The sequence below is a fragment of the Macrobrachium nipponense genome, chromosome 12 (genome assembly GCF_015104395.2).
Source record: "Macrobrachium nipponense isolate FS-2020 chromosome 12, ASM1510439v2, whole genome shotgun sequence".
Lineage (NCBI taxonomy): Eukaryota > Metazoa > Arthropoda > Malacostraca > Decapoda > Palaemonidae > Macrobrachium > Macrobrachium nipponense.
In genome coordinates this window covers 16,896,047-16,918,636 of record NC_087205.1, presented here as the reverse complement: position 1 = coordinate 16,918,636, position 22,590 = coordinate 16,896,047, and the positions used below count along the sequence as shown (strand labels likewise).

At 45.8% G+C, this 22,590-nt stretch overlaps 1 protein-coding gene across 6 annotated transcripts in view; it reads left to right on the top strand.

The window, feature by feature from the left end:
• The window catches only part of LOC135224369 (condensin-2 complex subunit H2-like), a 239,361-nt gene that overhangs the window by 107,836 nt on the left and 108,935 nt on the right, over window positions 1-22,590 (top strand). For 3 of the 6 annotated variants that reach the window (XM_064263318.1, XM_064263316.1, XM_064263320.1), the window contains exon 2: window positions 6,370-6,516. In XM_064263318.1, coding sequence (XP_064119388.1) covers window positions 6,406-6,516 — 111 coding nt within the window. In that variant the 5' untranslated portion in view covers window positions 6,370-6,405. Of the gene's footprint in view, window positions 1-5,690; window positions 5,713-6,366; window positions 6,517-22,590 lie in introns of those variants that run through there. The other 3 variants (XM_064263317.1, XM_064263319.1, XM_064263321.1) reach the window with 2 other exon arrangements.

Sequence of the window (22,590 nt, the reverse complement as noted above, 5' to 3'; positions counted from 1 at the left end):
CCGGGCTTTACAGCCGCCTTTTCTTGTGGAAAAGGCATCGGGGGGCTGGCGCCCGGTGATAGATCTCTCTCCCCTGAACCGATTTGTTCGCCAGAACTCGGTTCAAGATGGAGACGGCACGTTCCGTTGCTGGACTCCATCAGGAGAGAAACGACTTCATGCTTTCGGTGGACCTGAAGGATGCGTATTTTCAAATACCCATCCATCAGTCCTCCAGAAAGTACCCTCCGCTTCATCTTCGACGGGACGGTGTACCAATTCAGGGCACTTTGCTTCGGCTCTCTCAACCGCCCCACAGGTGTTCACGAGAGTGTTCACGCTGGTGTCTGCTTGGGCCCATTCGCACGGGATACGTCTTCTGAGGTATCTCGACGATTGGCTGGTCTGGCGAGCTCCCGCTCGCAGTTGCTGCAGGACAGGGATCGACTTCTAAAGTTTTGTCGCGATCTGGGGATCGTGATAAACTACGAGAAGTCCGATCTCGAACCCAAGCAGAAGATGAAGTACCTGGTATGCTGATCGATCGGTAGCAGCTCAAGTCCAGCCCGCAGACTTGAGGATCAGCAAATTCAGGGAGGCAGCCGGCCGGTTCCTGTCTCGGCAGGAACAGGCAGCTCAGCAATGGCAAGTCGTGATCGGCCACCTGTCGTCACTCGAGAAGTTAGTTCCTCACGGACGTCTTCACCTGCGGTCTCTCCAGTGGAGACTAAGGGAGAGTTGGTCACAGGTAAAGGATTCCACCTTACTTCCCCGTGTCCATCACGGAGAAGGTGAGGCAGGACCTAGCCTGGTGGCTCGACGACAGGAAACCTCTTAAGAGGAGTGCCCCTACGCACTCCCCACCCCCGGAGATGCTGCTGTTCTCAGAACGCATCGACCGAGGGATGGGGCGCACACCTGGAGGAGTTGCTGGCTGCAGGTGTGTGGACCATCACGACAAGCACCTTCACATCAATGTCCTGGAACTCAAGGCGGCGTTTTACGCTCTCCAAGAGTTCCAAGACCGCTTGATGGGACACTCGGTGGTGTTGATGTGCGACAACACCACAGTAGTGGCATACGTCAACAAGCAGTGGGGGGCCTACGTGTCTCTCCCGCTACACCAGTTGACTGTCAGAGTGCACGAGTGGGCCACGGCTCACTCGATAGAGCTGTCAGCACGCTACATTCCAGGCAAGAGGAATGTAGTAGCGGACAAGCTCAGCCGTCGGGATCAGGTAATAGGACCGAGTGGTCCCTACACCCAGAAGTGGCGGAAAGGCTCTTCAACCTGTGGGGGCGTCCAGTCATAGACCTGTTCGCCACCCGGCACAACAAAAAACTTCAAGTTTTTTGCTCAGCCGTGCCGGACCCATGGGCAGCTGCAGAGGACGCTCTTCAACACCCCTGGGACAACCTCTTCGTCTACGCCTTTCCTCCCTTTTGTCTGATTCGGAAAGTGATCAGCCGAGCGCTGGTACACTCCCAATCTCAGGATGATCCTGGTGGCTCCCAACGACCTCAAGCCGTTTGGTATCCGGACCTGCTGGCTCTTCTTGCAGAAGAACCGAGAGAGATGCCCCACTGGCACAACCTTCTAGCCCAGCCACACGTAGAGCGGTACCACGAGCAGTCCAGTCCCTACAAAACTTCACGGATGGCTGTTATCCACCACTCTTGCGAACGAGAGGCTTTTCTCGCAGCGCAGCAACAGAGATGGCTGGACAGTCAGACAGTCCTCTGCAGCTGTGTACCAGGGGAAGTGGGCCGTCTTCTGTGGTTGGTGTCGTAGACGGGGTCTATCTCCTCTCAGAGCCACTCTTCAGCAGGTAGCGGATTTCCTCGTGTTTCTTCGCCGAGAGAAGCTCCTCTCAGTACCCACAGTTAAAGGATATAGAGCTGCACTGGCACTCGTCCTAAAACTGAGGGGACTGGACATCTCGAACTCGTTCGAGATCTCCTTGCTAATGAGGAGCTTCGAAAGGTCTTGCCCACCCAGGGAGCTCAGGCCCCCTGAGTGGGATGTGACTCTCGTCCTTAGGAGTTTGACTCGAAGACCATTCGAGCCACTCCGAGAGTCGTCAGACAGGGATTTGACCTCAAGACCCTCTTCTTGCTGGCCCTGGCATCGGCGAAGAGAGTAGGGGAACTTCATGGTCTGTCCTTCAATGTTAAACATTCCAGGGGCTGGGGATCTGTGACGCTCGATTCGTCCGAATTTCGTAGCTAAGACTCAGAATCCGTCGATCCCTGACGACAGGTTCGAGTCTTTCACAATCCCCTCCCTAATGGATTTCACCGACAACGATACGGATGAGATGCTGCTTTGTCCCTGTGAGGGCGCTACGGCGCTTATCTGAAGAAAACTCGACCCACCTCAGGCCTGAGTGTCGACGCCTCTTCGTTAGCACTGGGGTTACCAAGAAAGAAGTATCCAAGAACACGCTTCTTTCTGGCTGCGTGAGGTGATCAGGAGAGCGTACGAGGCTGATGGTAGTGACGACATCCGTACGCTCCGACCGAGAGCCCACGAAGTCAGAGGTATTGGACCCTCTTTGGCGTTCCGCAAGAACTTCTCCGTGGCGCAGGTCCTGAAGGCAGGTGTCTGGGCCAACCAGACTACCTTCACGTCCTTCTACCTTCGGGATATTGCCCACAAGTCCTTGGATACTTTTTCCTTGGGACCTGTGGTGGCTGCTCAACACGTTGTGTAAGCTTACCCAGCACCCGAGCAGGCAGAACAGCATCGTTCCTGGTGGTGACTGTAGGAATGAATGGTTGAATGAGAGTGCGACTGGCTTCTCTTCTCCATCTTTCTCTCTCTACCTGTGGGCAGAGGGTCACGGTCGTCACCATGCTGGAAGGAATCCGTGCAGGTAAGCTACTCAACCGAGCCCCAATCTATCCCTTTAGTTAGGGATAGAAGCAAATATCCTCCACTCCCTCCAACAAGGGGGAAGGAGTGGATGCCTACTTGAGACAAACCCATAACTTTATGTTGGCTCCTGTACAGGAACAAGTTCTTGCAATGCTGGTACGAAGAGAATACGCTTGCCTCTCTCTTAGTACTTGGCTCAGAGGTCTGACCATTGAATCCTGCGGTGCACACCCCGATCAATCGGACAGAGGTTTGGATCCCTCCCTTGCTCTTACGACCAGGGAGGCATTCCAAGGTTGGACGAACACCAGTCTGTTCACCAAAAAGACTCAGATTCCACCCACCAAGAAGTGAGTCTTCCTATTGTTAAAGGACCGAGGGTTTGTATTACGTATCGGAACAAATGACAATTTGTCGAAAATTGCATTTTTCCTAACTATACAAACCTGAGGTCCTTTACATATAGTCCCACCTCATACCACCCCTCACTCTGCAACTTTTTGCATGGGCCTAAAGCAAAAGTGATTCTGCACCGCCCGGGCGCGCGGCGCGCGCACGATCGGACAAGCAGTTAACTACCGTTCTCCCCTTGTTCGAAGCTTACGACCGTCCCAGCTGCCGCTAGTTACCTTCCTATTGTTAAAGGACCTCAGGTTTGTATAGTTAGGAAAAATGCAATTTTCGACAAATTGTCATTTTAAGTACCCACCCACCTCCCCTCAGGAGACAGTGGAGATAGAAATCTGATAGAAAATGGGAATGGTTCCTGATACCCGCCTCCCAGCGGCGGGAATGGGTACTAACCACCCTACTCCCACTACGTGTGTCGTAAGTTTTTAGAAATTCTGTCGGACTTCAGAGAATACAGCTATATATATAGGCCAGGTAAGTATGAACAAACTTTATTGTATCTTAACAATATCATATTTATTGCTCAGAAACCATATAACAGAGCAGATGTCATAGTAATGCAGTAATGATAAAATTCTCTTATTATTTGTGTATTACGTATATATATTACAAATAGATTTGCTAAATTCACTTAATTCCACGGTTTTGTGTAAGTCGTATCCCAAGTTTGGAGGGTAAACATACCTAGTGGCAACAGCGATAAAAAAAAATATAGGGACGTGAACAACACACTGTAGCTAATGTTCACAGCAAAACCGTTGAAATTTGTCAGGAATCTGGTTACTTTTACAACAACAAATATTTTCAAATGAATTATCATGAATACGTAATACATTTTTGCAATTCATAATTCCTCTTCCCGAACAATTGCCAGGTTTCCCCGGGCGCAAGTATGAACACCATTGTTGTTTAAGATTGTTGTGAAGTAAATGTACCAGCATCTATGGGTACAAGTGGTGTGCGGATTTAGCACAGGAAATGGAAAGTTTGTTGACACAAGGGACTCCGCAAACATCGAGATGGCATCAAACTTCTATATGTTAGGTGTTTTAAGTAAAAATTTTGGAAGTGTCATGGGGGTAAATTAGCACTGCGCATGGCTAGACTTTCATTAACCTCTGTTTAATCAGAAATTATGGTTTTAATTTCTTACTTGGGAGAAAACACTTACTTCGAGAGGAAAGTAGATGTACCAGTGTTGCTTCCATGGACGCTGGCTCATGATTGACGTCTAAGTCTAACTTTGGTTACTGGAAGTGCTAAAGTTATTTTTTGGAAAAGTGGTCACGCTACCGTACAGGTGGTCGCTAGAATGCCGTGCGATACTTACCCTATAAAAGTGCCATACGAACTAAAATAAACGTGAAATCTTCGTAAAATATGTTTTCAAGGCAATTTTAAATCCAATATGGCGTCTCGTCGAATCTTGCCCCATTCATCTCCAGAATGGGGGCCACATCCTTCCCAGCCTTCCCAATGCTCATTTGAAGAATATTTGCGTATATATGTAATGTTTATTGATATTACTCAAAATTGTAGTTGTAATCAGCGCAATAAAACATTTTGTTGCCTATATTAGTGAAAGTATGGAAGTCATATTCCCAGGGTCATGTTTTGAACTGAAATGCATTTTTACCTTGTAATCAGTGGTTTTATCCTTACTGCCATCACAACAGTGCTTATTTGATTGTAATTACATATAGTACACAATTTGTTCGTAACTCGCTCCAACTTCCACTTGAAATATGTGAGTTTGTTTACAACAAAGTCATGGCGGTAACAATTTTTCAGCCCTATTGTACATCTGGCTGCCAAGGAATTTTTAGTGAATTGTTTATGACTGACAAAAAATTTGCATTTTTTTTGCCAGCACTTGTCATTGATTTAAGTCTATATTACTATTTTGACTTATTTAAATTTTAATAATTGTATGGCTGACATAAATGTAACCTTTAATGTTTGTGTGCTAGGAATGCAAATCATCGTTGGCAATTTAGTGGAGCTTCACAAATACGTGTGCTGATGCCTTTACAAACTGTTTCTATGAATTCTAGTTGTCATAGTAATGCAATAATGTTAAAATTGCTCTAATATTTATGTATATATACTACAAATAAATATGCAGATTTCACTCATTTCCATGGTTTTGTGTAAGTCTTATACCTAGTTTGAAGGGTAAACACATACCAATTGGCAACAGTGATAAATGTGAAATAAAATGCACGATGAATGGTTAAATTATAATTGAAACAAATCATTAGTATTGAAAATTCATAAATTTGCATTCTAAGTACTATTCAAAATCTTTCACTTAATCCTACATTAATTTTTTTGGTGTGAAAACATACAAGGGGCCTAGGGAGTGGAGGGATTGCGCCACACTATGGCGGTAATCCAGCAGTCGAACGTCTTCACATCCAAAATGTAAACAATAAAGATGATATGTGAGCATTATGATTATAACAATTACATAAATAGCTGATAACAATCTGCATGAATAACTGGTATACTTCTCAGATATGTATTGTGTACATATTTAAGCAGGGTTGGCATGGGTAGATACCCGGGGACCTACCCTCTTGCCCGCCCTGGCCAGGTTTTTTAATCTAAAAAATCTGGGCTTTTTTTTTATTTAGTTGTTTTTTGCTTTTATATTCCATTATGATTGTTATGTTGTGTAACTTAGTTTGATACCTAATTTAAAGTAGAACAAATATATGTATTTACAACCCCCTTTTCTTGAATTATGGAAGATATAACAATAGTTTTGTAATCTGAAAAAAAAAATCTGGGCAGTTTTTTTTTTTACCTTTTTTTTAGCTGTTTTCTGCTTCTAAAATACATTATTATCATACTACTATGTAAAATTTAGTGTGATACATAATGAAGAATAGAACAGTATACCTAGAATTTATGTGACATACATTTGTTTTTTAATCAGTTGCAAACATTAATTTGTTGAGTGTACTGTTGAATTGTCCTTCTGTAATTATGAAAAAATATACAGATGTAGGACATTCGATTTAAAACGAATGGTTTAACGTAGTAAGATGTGTTGTTATTGCCTGGTCATATTGTTGATTTGCTTTTTTTTTCAGCAGTTGTGGTGAGTGCATGCCTTTCCTGCTGTTGCCAAAATGCCACGAGGCCCACAGTCGTCCCCCACCCAGGACCTTGAAGCACGGTTCTCCGTCTTTCTCAATCCAATTCGTGACCTGACCAAAAACTGGGAAGTGGACATAGCCAAAGTAAGGGTCTTTGTTTAATTCTGTGTTGGGTAATTTAGTGCTATTGAGTACAGTGGGGCCTCGCTTAGTCACGGATCAGCAATCACGGATTCAGTTAATCACGGGTTTTTCCTTGGACCACTTAGTCTATATATCGCTGGTATGAATCACAGCATCGAGGGCTTGTCGGTGGTAGGCTAACCCTCGTCCGGTTCCGATAACCAACAAATGCAGGAACAGATTCATATTATGATATTAACTGACAATAAAGGTAATAAAACCATTCTCACCTTATATATTATTGGCATTTCTTCTATATATATAGCCTATTCATGGAATAATTCCACGTCATTGACATCAACTTGTAGTTGAGTGGCCAGCAGAAATGTAAACATTGAGTTACACTTCACAGCACCTTTGTCATTCTTAACATTTTAGAAATTTTAATAGTAGTAATTTAATTACAGTAGTAATAAAATTTAGGAAAACATAAATTTTCAATTGGAACTTCATTATTGTTTTGGTATAACGTAATCAACTTCTCTGAACACTGCAGTCATACAAACGATAATTGTCATAGATTATCGTATGTTGTTTGCAATCGGCGACGAAGCGTAAACGTAATAAAACCATTTTTACCTTATATATTATTGTCATATATTAATAATAAAATGCAAATCTTATATATTATTGGCATATCTTCATAATAAAAAGCCTCTTCAAGGAATAATTCCTTTACAGTATACAATGAACAAAGATTACTTTATTTTGATGTGATTACATTAATATTACAGTATGGTACTCTAAGCAGTACGGTAACTATTTTTTTTATCATAAATGTTTATTCATTCACGAAAAAAATACATATGACCACCGTGACGTCACGTCACCGTTCTACAAAATACCGATGTATTTTTACGTAAGTATCCTCTAAACTCTGTCATAGATCACTTTACTTACTTTTTTTGTGAAGCCCAAATGCTACGTATATTCCGGAAAATTAACGAAACCACGAATTTTATCATAGGGCAAGATTCGCTAATTATTGTTTTCTTCTTCTTTTTAGAATAAAACTCATTCACAAATTTTCAAATACTATGAAAGTAAATAGCAAAAAATCTCTCTCTCTCTCTCTCTCTCTCTCTCTCTCTCTCTCTCATCACTTACAGAAAAAAAACTATAATACTGATCTATTATTATCGTAATAAAAGAACAAGATGGTCCCCGAAAGAATAGAAATATGTGTTGCCATATTCTTATTCTTTCTGTGATTTACGAAACTGTGCTTCAATACAACTTTTATAGTTGACTCAATGATTATCACATATTATAACAGTATACAAGAGAATATCTTATCACTATCCATGTTTCATTTCTTATCATCATAAAATATTTAAAATACAAATTTCATTGTTATTCTCGAGCTTAAGATAGTCATGGTCTTATTCCCAAGCTGCCTCTCTCAAGCTATTCTCGTCCTAAGCTGCTATCTCAAGCTATTCAAGTTACTCTTGTCACAAGCTGCTCTCTCTCTCTCTCTCTCTCTCTCTCTCTCTCTCTCTCTCTCTCTCTCTCTCTCTCTCTCTCTTTTATCATCATAAATATTTAAAATACAAATTTCATTGTTATTCTCGAGCTAAGATAGTCATGGTCTAGTCCCAAGCTGCTCTCTCAAGCTATTCTCGTCCTAAGCTGCTATCTCAAGCTATTCAAGTTACTCTCGTCACAAGCTGCTCTCTCTCTCTCTCTCTCTCTCGTCTCTCTCTTCTCTCTCTCTCTGGGCTCTCTCTCTCTCTCTCTCTCTTTCAAATGATGAATTACTGTACTTCCTCTCATGAAATATTGAATTACTAACTGTAATCAAATAATATCAAATACTATTATGTACAAAGTTAATAATAATAATAATTCCATTAATAAATTAGTTTCTTTTAGCAACAATTGTTTTCCAAAATAATTCTTTCGGTAATAAACGTCCATCAGCTGATAATAAACGTAAACAAAAGACAAAACTAGATTTGTATTGCTGTATTTTGCTGTTTATACATTAATTTTATATTTGGGTGCTGTAATCATTACAGTAAATCATGTTTTTTTATCATAAATATATTCATTCACGAAATAGATATACTATGTACTTCTAGTTTGGTGCAGCAGCCAAATCATGAAAATAGAAAGGAATTGTTAGGTAATTATAATTTTGTTTGCTGATCTGATGCAGGGGAAATTGAAGATAGGAAAGAAAACTTTGAAACTGTCTTGAATTTAGTTTAACCCCTTCAGCACTGGGACGTACACATGTACGTCTTTTACGGTACAGTAATAAAAGACCGGGACGTACGCGTGTACGTCTTTCATCCCTCCTCGAAAAGCAAAGCGTTTTCTTTAGCTTGGATGGTTTCCAGACACAGTATTGTGTACAAGAGAGGTGCTGAAGCTCCACCCACAATTCATTCTAACCAATGAGCGTCCGATGGACGTCGTGACGTCATTTTCATATGGGATATTAGGAGGGGTACTGGCCAACATATACCAGTGCGCCTCAGGCTATTATCTGAGAAGGATGATTACGATTTTGTCCGTAAACCATGTAGATTTGAATTCCAAATCTTTTTCCCCTTTTGATTGCAGTTATTTTAATGTTTTTTTTTTTTTTCAGTATCATGTCAGATGATAGTGTTTCAGAGTCAGGGTCTGAGTACCTGCCAAATCTATCAGATGATGATTATAGTGATAATTTTTTAGAGGTTGACAGTGACAACGAGTGTTTTGGAAGACATTGAACCTCTTGTCGATGAAGGCTGGCAGTTCATAACTGATCCATCTTGTGACTTGCGCCCAGACCCACCCCCCCGATTCACGGAGGGTGGCAATGGGATTCCTGCTTATACACAGATTTCATCTGCTTACGTGATGCATTTTTTTTTCCTTTTTTGTGGTGATGTAATTGACAAATTGTGTGAATGGATGAATGCTCGGGCAGAGTAGTACTTTCATTCAACAGGAAAGCGTAAGGTGAAAGGACTTCTATGGAGGCCTGTTACTTGTGATGAGATGTGTTTTTTATAGCTTGCAGATGATAATGGGGGTGAATAAACTGCCCCATATGTATATACGTATTGGTCACGAGATGCTGTTGCTTTTTTTATCATTATTATTATTATTATTACTATTATTACTGTTTTATTATTATTATTATTATTACCAGCTGCCTAAACATTCATTGATGTATATGCTGTTTCTGTATGAAACCTAGGAATAACTGTTTCAGTAAGAAAACTAGTACTGCTATTACCACTACTACTATTTTACTACTACTTTACTACTTTTTCTGCTACTTTATTTCTATTACTTTACTGCTATTTCTACTACTTTATAACAGTTCCTACTTCTGCAATTACTTTTTCTACTAAATATTCCTATTTTTTCCGATATTCTTACTATATTTTTTGTAATTTTTTGACAATGGGGTAAAAAATATTCATTGATATCCATACACACAATGTTTTCACATAAGAATATGAAGGAAAAATATGAATAACATAAAATTTAGTGGGAGCAAGTAATGATTGATACTCGCGGTCGACAGGGGGTCTCATGCGGTATGCAAGCATTAGCAGCAATGTAGCAGGCCAGTGGCGAAGGGGTTAAGGTGATAGTTGAAGAAATATTTGGTGCTTGAACTAAAGTAGGCAGTTATAAACATTGAAATAGTGGTCTTGGGTGGGTTAATTATTAAAGTAGGCGGTTTAAAGCAATTTTCAGGGGGGGTACCAGGATAACACGGGTATTTACTTATCACGGGGGGTTCTGGGCCCTATCCCCCGTGATTAACGAGGCCCTACTGTACTACCTTAATGGTTTTTTAAGTTACTACTTTCATTATCCACGTTGAACTTAACTTAGCTACAGTATGTATAAAAAGTACCGTTTTTATACATTCAACTTCCCTGCCAGATATATACTTAGCTATAGACTCCGTCGTCCCCGACAGAAATTCAAATTTCGCGGCACATGCTACCGGTAGGTCAGGTGATCTACCGCCCTGCCCTGGGTGGCAGGACTAGGAACCATTCCCGTTTTCTAATCAGATTTCATCTGTCGCCCGGACCATCAACATTGTTGTTGGTTCCTCTTGACTGGATTTTCTTTTTTCATCGACAATTGATCTTCTTGACCGACTTTTGGTGACGTATCTGGATTGTTGGATTGGCATACGCTTTTGTGGACTGTTTTTGTGGACTTTCTTTGGAATTTTCTTAGAATGTCTGACGCCGGAATGGTTATGAGACGTTGTGTGAATGTAGGCTGTAAGGTGAGGTTGCCGAAAGCTTTGGTAGACCCTCACACCGTATGTAAGGGTTGCAGAGAGTATGAATGTTCTTTTACTAATACTTGCAAGGAATGTGAGAATTTGAGTGAGAGAGAGTGGAAGAATCTAACTACTTATTTGAAGAAGTTAGAGAGAGAGAGAGTGAGGAAAGCTTCCTCTAGAAGTTTGAGTGGTTCTAGATCTAATGAGCTAGTTCCTAGTTTGGGATCTTCCCCTCTCGTAAGAATTGCTACTTCTCCTTCCTTTTCAGCCTCTTCACCTATTGCAGATCCTGTAGATTCGGCAAAAGAACTTGCGGATCTAAAAGCAGCCTTCAAGATCATGGAAAACAAAATGGCTGCTCTGCAAGGTAAGGCTAGTGATTTTACAGTGGACAGTGATGTGAGTGTCCCCAGTGTAGTGGAGGGGGCATATGGTCGGCTCCACAACGCTCCCAGGTCTAGACCTGTTCCAAGCTCCCATGCCCAGAGGAGAAGGAATGTCAAAAACCGTAAGGAGGTTGTGGAGATTCCCTACCGATCAGGTGTCCCTTCGGCAGGCTCTGTGACACCCCAGACTGCCAGGGATCGCTATTGCAAAAGCGTCCTGCGTGAGTGTTTCTCATCGTCGGGGTCTTCGTCTCCTAGATGCGATTGGAGGGATTCTGATCGCTCGCGACCATTGAAGAGGAGTTGGAAGGCGCCGACTCTTGACTCGAGCCCGGAACTCTTCCCTGAGGAGTCTCTTCGGATGTTAAGAGGGCAAAGAGAGCCCTATTGTCACCTGTAGTTGGAGTGGAGCCCATGGACTACTCCCCTCCTCCTTCTCCTCCTCCCGAAGAGGATAAAGAGGAGTCAGGAGTCAGGAGGCAGGAGTCAGGAGTCGGAATTCTTCCATGAGGCAAGATTCGACTAGACTCGTTTCCGAAATTGATGACTCTTCTCCAGACAGAAGCACCTCTCCTTCGGATCGTAGGAGGTCTTGGAAAGACTCTTCCTCCAAACGAGAACGTTCTCCCTCTTCTGATCGAGTTTTAGAAGTAATGTCAGAAGACGAGCTCCCTACAAATGAGGGGCTCTCTAACTATAAGACATTAGCCTCCTTATTACTGCAAGAGTATGGAGACACTCTTAGTCCAGCCGCTCCTCCTTCTCCTCGTTCGCTCTTTTCGAGTACTGCTACAGTAAAGTCCTCTGCTTTCCTGAAAATGAAACCAGCGATTTCTATGAAGAAGGCCCTCCAGTCTTTGGATTCATAGATGGGCACTAAAAAAGAGTTGGGCAAAACAGTGTTCTGCGTGCCTCCTTCCAAACTCCTTGGAAAGAGAGGTATTTGGTACGGGACAGGAGAGACTATGGGTCTTTCTCTCCCTGCATCGGCAGACGCGGACTTCTCTAATCTGGTTGATGCCTCCAGACGACACTCTTTAGGGTCGGCCAGATCTACATGGAGCATTTCAGAGTTGAACCACTTTCTTAAAGGATTATTCATCATATTAGAAGTGTTCAATTTTCTGGATTGGTCTCTCGGAGTTCTGGCTAAGAAGTCTCAGGACTCGGAGTTTCTTAAGAACCCAGAAGTTCTCCATAGCGTCCTGGCATGCATGGACAAGGCGGTACAAGACGGTTCGGGAGAGGTTTCTTCCCTATTTGGAGCTGGTTTGCTGAAAAAGAGATCAGTTTATGGATCCCTTTTGTCAAAAGCTGTTTCTCCTAGTCAGAGGACTGCGTTATTGTTCGCCCCTCTGTCAGATCATCTGTTTCCTTCTCAGTTGGTGAAAAATATATCTCGCTCACTAACTGAGAAGGCGACACAAGACCTCCTTGTTCAGACTTCGAAGAAGAGTCGCCCTGTAGTGTCTACGAGTAAGAAGGACTCTCGTCCTCCTCAGCAGCCCTTTCGTGGAGGTGCAACGGCTCGTCCCCCTTCCAGAAAGAAGAGCTCTGATAAGAGAGGAAGGTCTTCCTTCAGGCCCTTCAAGAAAGGAAAATGACTTGATGATTCTCCAAGCACCAGTAGGCGCCAGACTCCTGAACTTTGCAGGAGCCTGGGCGCAGAGAGGAGCCGACTATCCACTCTCCCCAGGCATCGGGGGGGTGGAGACCGGTACTGGACGTAAGCGCGCTGAACCGTTTTGTTCAGAAGAAGAAGTTCCGAATGGAAACGTCCGCCTCGGTGATGTCAGCACTACGTCCAGGAGATTGGATGGTCTCTCTGGACTTACAAGACGCATATTTCCACGTTCCCATTCACCACTCGTCAAAGAAACATCTTCGGTTTATGATAGGGGGCAAGATTTTTCAATTCAGGGCTCTGTGTTTCGTCCTGTCTACAGCTCCACAGGTCTTCACCAACCTGATGGCGAATGTAGCAAAATGGCTTCACCTAGAGGGAATAAACATCTCCCTCTACTTAGACGACTGGCTGATCAGGGCCAAGTCGGAGAACCAGTGCTTGGAGGACCTGATGATAACACGGTAATAGATACAATCCTTCTGGGATTACTCGTGAACCTCGAGAAGTCGCAACTGATCCCCAGCCAGAACTTGGTCTATCTGGGGATTCAGATGGATTCTCGGGGTTTTCGGGTATTTCCTTCGCAAGAGAGAATCACTCGAGGCTTGTCAAGAATCTCGAGCTTCTTAGAGAGAGAACACAGTTCAGCGAGGGAGTATTTGAGCCTTTTAGGGACACTGTCCTCGCTAGAAAAGTTCTCTCTGGGAGGCTTCACCTTCGCCCTCTTCAGTTTTTCCTGAAAAAGGTTTGGAGTTGGAAGACGGGGCAACTCTCAGACTCTTTCCCAATTCCACAGGAGGTGAAGAATCACTTAAAGTGGTGGATCCTTCCTCTAAAGAAGAACGAAGGCGTGTCACTTGCTCTGCAGAACCCCAACCAAGTGTTATTTTCCGACGCTTCGGAGTCGGGATGGGGAGCGACGCTAGGAGCAAGGGAGGTGTCAGGCACCTGGACTAAGGAGCAGGTGTCCTGGCACATCAATTGCAAAGAACTAGTAGCCATACACCTGGCCTTAAGATTCTTCGAGGAGGTATTCAGAGGCGGGGTGGTTCAGATAAACTCGGACAACACCAACGGCTCTGGCTTACATACGCAAGCAAGGAGGGACTCATTCATTCTCCCTCTATCAGCTAACAAAAGATCTGTTAACCTGGACAGAGGAAAGAGGTATAACTCTCCTCACAAGATTTGTGCAAGGGATACGAAATGTGAGAGCAGACAGACTAAGCAGGAGGAATCAGGTCCTCCCCACAGAGTGGACTCTACACGCAAAAATTTGCTGAAGTCTGTGGTCCCTGTGGCGGAGGCCTCACATAGGCCTATTTGCTACGTTCCTCTCCAAAAGAGTAGAGATCTTTTGTTCTCTAGTAGAAGATCCAAGAGCCTTTGCAATCGACGCGTTTCTCCTGGATTGGTCGGGCCTAGACGCCTACGCCTTTCCCCCATTCAAGATCCTGGGGGAAGTACTCAGGAAATTCGTGGCTTCAAAGGGCACGAAGTTGACCCTCATAGCCCCATTTTGGCCAGCCCAAGAATGGTTCACGGAGGTACTGGAGTGGATAGTGGACTTCCCCAGGTCTCTGCCAAGCAGAACAGATCTACTCAGACAACCCCACTTCGAGAGGTTTCATCACAACCTTCCCGGTCTCGCTCTGACTGCCTTTCGACTATCGAAAGACTCGTCAGAGCGAGGGGATTTTCTCGCAAAGCTGCAAGCGCTATCGCTAGAGCCCGCAGATCTTCAACGAGAAAAGTTTACCAATCGAAGTGGGAAGTCTTTAGGAGATGGTGTAAGAATAAGAAGCTGTCCTCCTCCAGTACCTCTATAATTAACATTGCCGATTTCCTCCTTTTTCTTAGAGAGGAATCGCACCTTTCTGTGTCTACCATCAAAGGATACAGGAGTATGCTGTCTTCAGTATTCAGGAATCGAGGGCTAGAGATTGCAGAGAACAAGGATCTCCACGAATTGATTCGGTCCTTCAAGACTTCGAAATCAGGGACTCCGAGAACACCTAGCTGGAATCTGGACGTGGTCCTGAAATTCCTTGCCTCGGACAAATTCGAACCTCTACATCTTGCTTCCTTCCGCGACGTCACTAGGAAATGTTTATTCCTGTTGTCTCTCGCGACGGCCAAGAGGACGAGCGAATTGCACGCTCTGGACTCTAAAGTGGGGTTTAAAGGAGATGTGGCTATCTGTTCGTTCCAGACATTATTTCTGGCGAAAAATGAAAACCCATCAAAATCTTGGCCCAGGAGCTTTGAGGTAAAAGGCCTATCTAACCTGGTAGGCAGAGAGATAGAGAGGTCTCTCTGTCCAGTTAGAGGTCTTAAATTTTATTTAGAGAAAAAGAAGCAGATGGGAGGCTGTCAACAAGGTCTTTGGTGTGCTGTGAAGAACACAAAAGACTCATGTCTAAAAACGCCTTAGCCCTCTTTGTGAGAAGCTTGATTACTGGTGCGCACAAGAACTGCCCGGATGAATCCTTCGGTCTTCTAAGGGTTAAGACTCATGAAGTAAGGGCAGTAGCAACGTCGCTGGCGTTTCAAAAGAATATGTCTCTAAGGAATATCATTGAGACTACATATTGGAGATGCAATTCAGTTTTTGCGTCCCATTACCTGAAGGATGTGAGGGTGACCTATGAGAAATGCTTCTCTCTCGGTCCATTTGTATCAGCAGATACAGTTCTGGGACTTGGAGCAAAGACTGATCCTTAAATATTTTATCTTAAATGTACATAAACCCTCTTGTCAGATATGTGCTTGGTTTCCTATTAGCAAGCGTGCTGATGTCGCACGGGCGGCTGGTGTCATTGCTGGTAGGGGACCAGGGGTATGTATGGCTAGTAGGGGGGTACAAACATTTTTTTTGGTGTTTTGTTATAAATGTACATGTATTTATGTTTCGAGTTATTGGTTGTTTGTAGGGAGTTTGGGGATAACTCCTTGCAATCTTAGAACTAACATGGATGTTAGGATCAGGTGATCGGGATCGGTGTTGTGCTCCTTGAACAAGGTGTATTGTCATGTTAGTGGAATAGCACCCAATGACAAAGGCCTTTAGGCTCTGCCGAGTAAGTGGATAAGACCCCATTGGCAGACCCACAAGAACTCTTAGCCATAGATCAATATCTCGCTGAGGCTCTTGAGGCGAAGCAGACTCCTGGGCAGTAGCCATGAAGTCTTCTGCCTAATCAGGTAGGAACCAAGGTTTATTAATACCTACAACATATGTTGTTTACCTGTCTATTTCAGTAGTTAGCTGTCTCTTACCCACCACCAATGGGTGCTAATCAGCTAAGTATATATCTGGCAGGGAAGTTGAATGTATAAAAATGATATTGTCATGATACAATAAAGTTTTATACATACTTACCTGACAGATATATACGTTTAATGGCCCACCCAGCCTCCCCACAGGAGACAGGTGGAAGAGAAGAAATCTGATTAGAAAACGGTAATGGTTCCTAGTCCTGCCACCCAGGGCAGGGCGGTAGATCACCTGACCTACCGGTAGCGTGTGCCGCGAAATTTGAATTTCTGTCGGGGACGACGGAGTCTATAGCTAAGTATATATCTCTCAGGTAAGTATGTATAAAACTTTATTGTATCATGACAATATAATTTTTTCACACGGTGATGGTTTCAAAGTGTATAATCATGCCCTAAATTTAAAACTACTGTACTCTTAATTTAATTAGGAAAGAGGAACATCAGTTTTATTGGAAGTACCTCAGTTCTTCCATACATGTGTTCATACTTCCCTTGCATTCACAGTTAAGAATCTACTAGCTGTTTTTTCATATTTGTATAACTCTGATTTTTATATAAGTAACTTACCAAGCAGTTTCTAATTACTGACAACTAAAATTTGGAAGTTGTGGCAGTGATTCATTTGTTTGTGTCTGATGTAGATAACTAGCCCCACCCAGTTTTCGGGGAAGAAGGAAAACAACCCAGCAGAGAGCTTTAATGTATTTCTGCCAGCTTTTGACTGTGAAAAAAGTGCTCATAGTGGAGGAGCTGGCTGCCTGTCCTGCCAATTTTCCTAGGTGAAGGTCCCTGACAGACTCTGGAAAGGCGTCTTGTTGGATGCACACTGTCTTTCCTCCAGTTCAGAGGCTTTGAGTCATGAGCATAGGTGCCAATGGTGCTTCAGTGATGAATCCAGACTACTGAAAAGGTCTGCAGTGGATGTGTCTATCACCCTTCAGGTACTGTGTATGAAGGTCGAGTCAAGACCTTCTTCGTGTAGCTTCTGGGACAGCCCAGAGAGCTTTTTGGTGGAGTGTTTGCCTTTGAAGTGTCAAGTGTTGGATCCTGAACAGCTCTTCAGTTTTTAAGTACAATCACCCATCTGCACCAAATCTTCCATTAGAACTCCCATTAGTGCCCGAGCACCCTTCAGCGGTAGTACGTTCTTCACGACGTTCAATAGCGCCTGAGTGCCAAGTAGTGCCCAAACGTTCAGTAGTGCATGAGAGCCCAGTAGCTTCTTAGCTCCCATTGGCGCCATGACCTCCAGTCTCTTTTCTCCTTGTTTAGCGATAGCTTTGACTTGTGGCGCCAGCTGTTGTGGATTTGGCTCTTGCTGCCGTCCAATGACATCTGGACAACATTTTAGGTTTTCTAAAACCACTTCCTCCTCCTGTGCTATGTAGCATTGTAGATGTCTCCGTATCTCCAGGGTCGTCAGCTGAAGAAGAGGATGAGGATACATAAGATGTTACTTCTGCATATGTGGCTCTCCTTCGTTTCCTTCTTCAGAGTTTTCCTAATTTTTGTTCTCACCAGCAGCACCATCCTCTCTGGCTTCTACCTTCCAGATGAGCAGTGTGCCTAAGGAGTTGTCAAGACTTCCTGAGAGGGTTCTCTCTACTTGGCCAGGAAAGCTTTGAGAAGTTGAGTGCTGGGCTGAAGTCACTCCCTTATATGTAAAAGAGCACCACAGCTTGCGTTGTTTTAGAATCCCCATCATATTGGCAGAGATTAACTTGAGAACCTCCTCTTATTCCTCTATCATTGCAAGAGAGAACTGCAAAAAGGTCCGAAGCAAGACCTGGATGTACCAAAGGATAGTCCTTGATTTTCTTAGTGAGGGTGTGTACTACTCAATCCAGGAAGCTGATTACTTCTAATACTTTGAAAATATTTTCAAGTAAATGATTGAATTGGAGGACGAAAGCATCACTTTGGCCACTGCAAAAGTCGACCTGCGAGAGGATTCAATAAGCCCTGCAAAGTCCTTTTGGGCAGAGGCAGACACAACCGGAGAAGGAAATTCTCCAGTGGCATAAATGGATTGGCTAGAAGTTGGTGCTTTTCTTGCCTCCCTTAGTGTGTGACTTCCATTTCCACAATTGGTGGTTAGTGGAATTGCCTCTGACTTGCAAAAGAAGTGAAGTCCACTAAACATTCTAGGGAGGTTCCGTCTTTCAAGCCCAGATAATCCGCTGTTACAGAAATTTCCCTGTCGAGGAGGTAGACAAAGGTCTCAATCCGGATCTAGAGCGAATGTCCACTTCTTTGCTAAGCCAATCAAGAAATCATTGCCTAGACCTTCTTACCATTTTTGGGAGGAGTGGAGCAAAAGAGGAGCAGAGCAATGTGTGGTAGAGTTAATCAAGAAAGGCGACTATTCCTTTCATAGATCTGCCCTTAGTCAAGAAGCTCCTTGTCTGGACAGCATACTTGGAATCAGAAGGATTTTTCAATCGCCTCTTTGTGGTTCCAAAGTCTTCAGGGGGATGGAGACTGGTGTTATATGTCAGCGCTCTTAATGTATTCGTACAGAAGACAAAATTCAGAATGGAGACGAATCGCTCAATTCTTGCATCCATTCGTCAAGGGGACTGGATATATGGACATGCAAGATGTGTACTTCCATGTCCCCATACATCCAAACTCAGATTCATCTTTTGGGACCAGGTCTTTCAGTTTCGGGCCCTATGCTTGGGTTTTCAACAGCCCCTCAGGTTTTTACTTGTGTTCTTGCTCCTCTAGCAAGATGGCTCCATCTCATGGGGGTCAACATCGTTTTATATTTAGATGACTGGCTCCTTCACTCTACAATGAAGGAATGTTGCACAGAGGACTTTCAAAAGACACTAAGCAAAAGATTTAGGACTTTTGATCAACCTGTGTTCGAGAGAGATTTTTAAGGTCGGAGTCGATATCAACTTACAGCCTCACTTATTGGCCGAGTCGATAATGTCACTGGAGTCCTGATTTCTCCTCAGCTCTCTGGGCGCTGGTTCGAACCCACGAGAGGACAAAATTATTATCAATTAAAAAATTTCCTTTCGGTTAACATATATGAAAATATATTATTGTTCCGATACAGTATACAAACCCTCGGTCCTTTACAATAGGAAGGTACTTAGCAGCAGCTGAACCTGTCGTAAGCTTTCGAACAAGGGGTTTGGTAGTTACCTACTTGTCCGGCAGTTAGCAGTACGCTCGACTGCGAGGCGAGGAGTCACTTTGCTTTTGGCCGCGCTCGTGGATGGACGTGCTGCTCTTCGTCTCTGCCCGCTTCTGTCGTATGCATGGTTTTCTTCACTGCATGAAGACTTTTTCGGTTTTTCTCTTACTTGTGGCAAGTACAAAGTAAGTGCGTGTCTGTTTTGGTTTTAATTTTTATTATGTAAATTATGCAACAAGAGCCGGAGAAACCCCTCGCCCCCCCATCAACCGTAGACTATGCCCGGGTATTGGGGGCCGTAAGTGTGGGGCTTTCCGCTCTTCTGTGGAGGTAGATCTTCATGATTTTTGTGCTCGGTGTAGAGGGCGTGAATGCTCTCGCACTGAGACTTGTGACACTTGTATCTTTTGGTCAGAGGCGCAGTGGGAGCGCTGCGGGGGGAGGAAGAAGCCGCGGAAGCCGGCTGAGGAGTGGTCAGATGACTCCCCGGCTACGTCCTTGGTCACTGATTTGTCTTCCTCCTTTCTCCTTCCGGCTCAGCTCCCTCGGATGGCTCCTTCCCCTCCGGGGAGGTTTCTCGCTCCCTCTCCTCCCTCGATCAGTCGAGCGTAGAGGAGGGGGTGAGAGGCCCCGACATCCAGTTGTACTCGGGGGTCCACCATTCGCTCCGGCTGGGGGGGAACACCCCCCCCCCCGCAAGGGGGCTCCCTCTCAATCTACCCGACTTTTCCTCCCTCAGACTTGCTGACCACGGGCGACGGTCTCGGTAGGGCCAGTACTCGCTGGGGCTGTGAGGGACACCGACGGTTCAGGGGCTGCTTAGTCATCTGGCGAGAGGGGCTACGCCAGTTACACACCGGCATACCACCACGACGGTATCCACGCCGGGCTACGTTGCTCCGCCTCACCTGTCTCTCCTTCCGCAAGGAAGAAGAAGACAGGGACCGGAGGAGTGTCGGCTAGCACCGGCACTTCCTCACCTGGCACCAGAGGTTCTGCCTCGGCGCCAGGTACCGTCTCGGCCTCTCGTTCGCGAGAGTCACCGAGTGTTCGCTCACCTGCGGGTGACCGGAAAGCCAAGACCCAGGCATCCGAGTTCTCTCAATGCCAGGATCCAGGCACAGGACGGAAGACTGGAGCGAGTTGCTCGGGCGACTCTCACCAGACCAGCGATTGCTCTCGCGGCGACGTGCTGGTACCCAGGGTTGACGTGATGGTCCCAGACCGCATGCGGGCTGAGGCGAGGAAGCGGTTCCCTTGGTCGCCTGAACCAGCCTCGGCTGGTCCAGGCGGCGTGACGCGCCGTGAGGATAGGCCTCGCTCCCACCATGACAGTGGACTCTGCAGGTCCCCTGGGTCTTCGCACTGGACCGGTGCGGAGCTGCTCCTCTCTCTTCCCAGGAGAGATGGTGGACGCTGCGGTGGAAAGAGGGCGCACTGACGACAGTGACCGTTTAGTACACCAGGCAGTCTCAAAGGCGTCTGGGCAGCCTCGAGTTACTGCGGCCAAACCTAGAGTTTGGTTAGCGCTTCCTCTGCGGCCAAGACGATCGCATTGTCGAAGCCCAAAGGAAAGGCTCTGCCTTCAACTTCTTTAAGGGGCGACCGTCACCAGCCCTCCTCCCAGCCCTCCTTCTCACGAGGGGGGGCGGGTAAGAAGAAGTTGAAGAGAGGTGGGAAATGCTAGGGAAGGCGTTCCCCCTCACCTGCTGCCGGAAGTGGGGGGGTGCCTGGCGAGCCATTGGGCAACATGGCAGCGCTACGGTGTGGAGACCTTGATAGTAAACGTCCTTCGGGAGGGATATTTACTACCCTTCGAGTCTTGGCCACTCCTCACCTCCAACCCGGTCCATCTCCAAACTTATGTTCCTGGCTCGACCAAGGACGTGATGCTTCGGCAGGAAGTAGAAGCCATGCTGAGCAAGCGAGCTTTGAGATCGTTCAGGATCAGTCGCCAGGCTTCTACAGCTGCCTCTTCCTTGTGGAGAAGTCTTCGGGGGGACTGGCGCCCGGTGATAGATCTCTCTCCCTTGAACCGATTGATTTGCCAGACTCGGTTCACGATGGAAACGGCACGTTCAGTGCTCGATTCCATCAGGGAGAACGACTTCACGCTTTCTGTGGATTTGAAGGATGCGTATTTCCAGATACCCGTCCATCAATCCTCCAGGAAGTACCTCCGCTTCATCCTTGACGGGACGGTGTACCCGTTCAGGGCACTTTGTTTTGGTCTCGCAACCGCCCCACAGGTGTTCACGCGAGTGTTCACGCTGGTGTCGGCTTGGGCCCACTCGGTAAGGATGTGTCTCTTGAGGTATCTCGACGATTGGTTAGTCCTGGTGAGCTCCCGCTCGCAGTTGCTGCAGGACAGAGATCAACTCCTCGAATTCTGCCACGATCTGGGAATCGTTGTGAATCACGAGAAGTCACACCTCGAATCCAAGCAGAGGATGAAGTACCTGGGCACGCTGATCGACACAGCAGCAGGGCAAGTCTTCCCCACAGATTTGCGGATCAGCAGGTTCAGGGAGGCAGTAAGAGAGTTCCTGTCTCGACAGGAGCAACCGGCTCAGCAGTGGCAAGTCGTGATTGGCCACCTGTCCTCTCTCGAGAAGCTAGTCCCTCACGGGCGTCTTCACCTGCGGTCTCTTCAGTGGAGACTAAAGGAGTGTTGGTCACAAGCAAGGGATCCTCCCTTCTTCTCCGTGCCCCTCACGGAGGAGGTGAGACAGGACCTAGCCTGGTGGCTGGACGGCAGGAACCTTGTAAGAGGAGTGCCTCTTCGCACTCCCCCCCCCCCCCCCCCCCCAGAGATGCTTCTCTTCTCGGACGCATCGACCGAGGGATGGGGCGCACACCTGGAGGAGCTGCTGACTGCAGGTGGTGTGTGGGACCATCACGACAAGCACCTTCACATCAACGTCCTGGAGCTCAAGGCAGCGTTCCTCGCTCTCCAAGAGTTCCGGGACTGTCTGGTGGGACACTTGGTGGTGTTGTTGATGTTCGACAACACCACAGTAGTGGCATACGTCAACAAGCAGGGGGGCCTAGTGTCCCACCCGCTGCACCAGTTGACACTGCAGGTGCACGAGTGGGTGGCGGCACACTCAATAGAGTTGTCGGCTCGCTACATTCCAGGCAAGAGGAATGTGGTAGCCGACAAGCTCAGTCGTTGGGATCAGGTGATAGGAACCGAGTGGTCCCTTCATCCAGATGTGGCGGAAAGGCTCTTCAACCTGTGGGGGCGCCCAGTCGTGGATCTGTTCACCACCTGGCACAACAGAAAACTCCAGGTTTTCTACTTGATCGTGCCGGACCCATGGGCAGCCGCAGACGA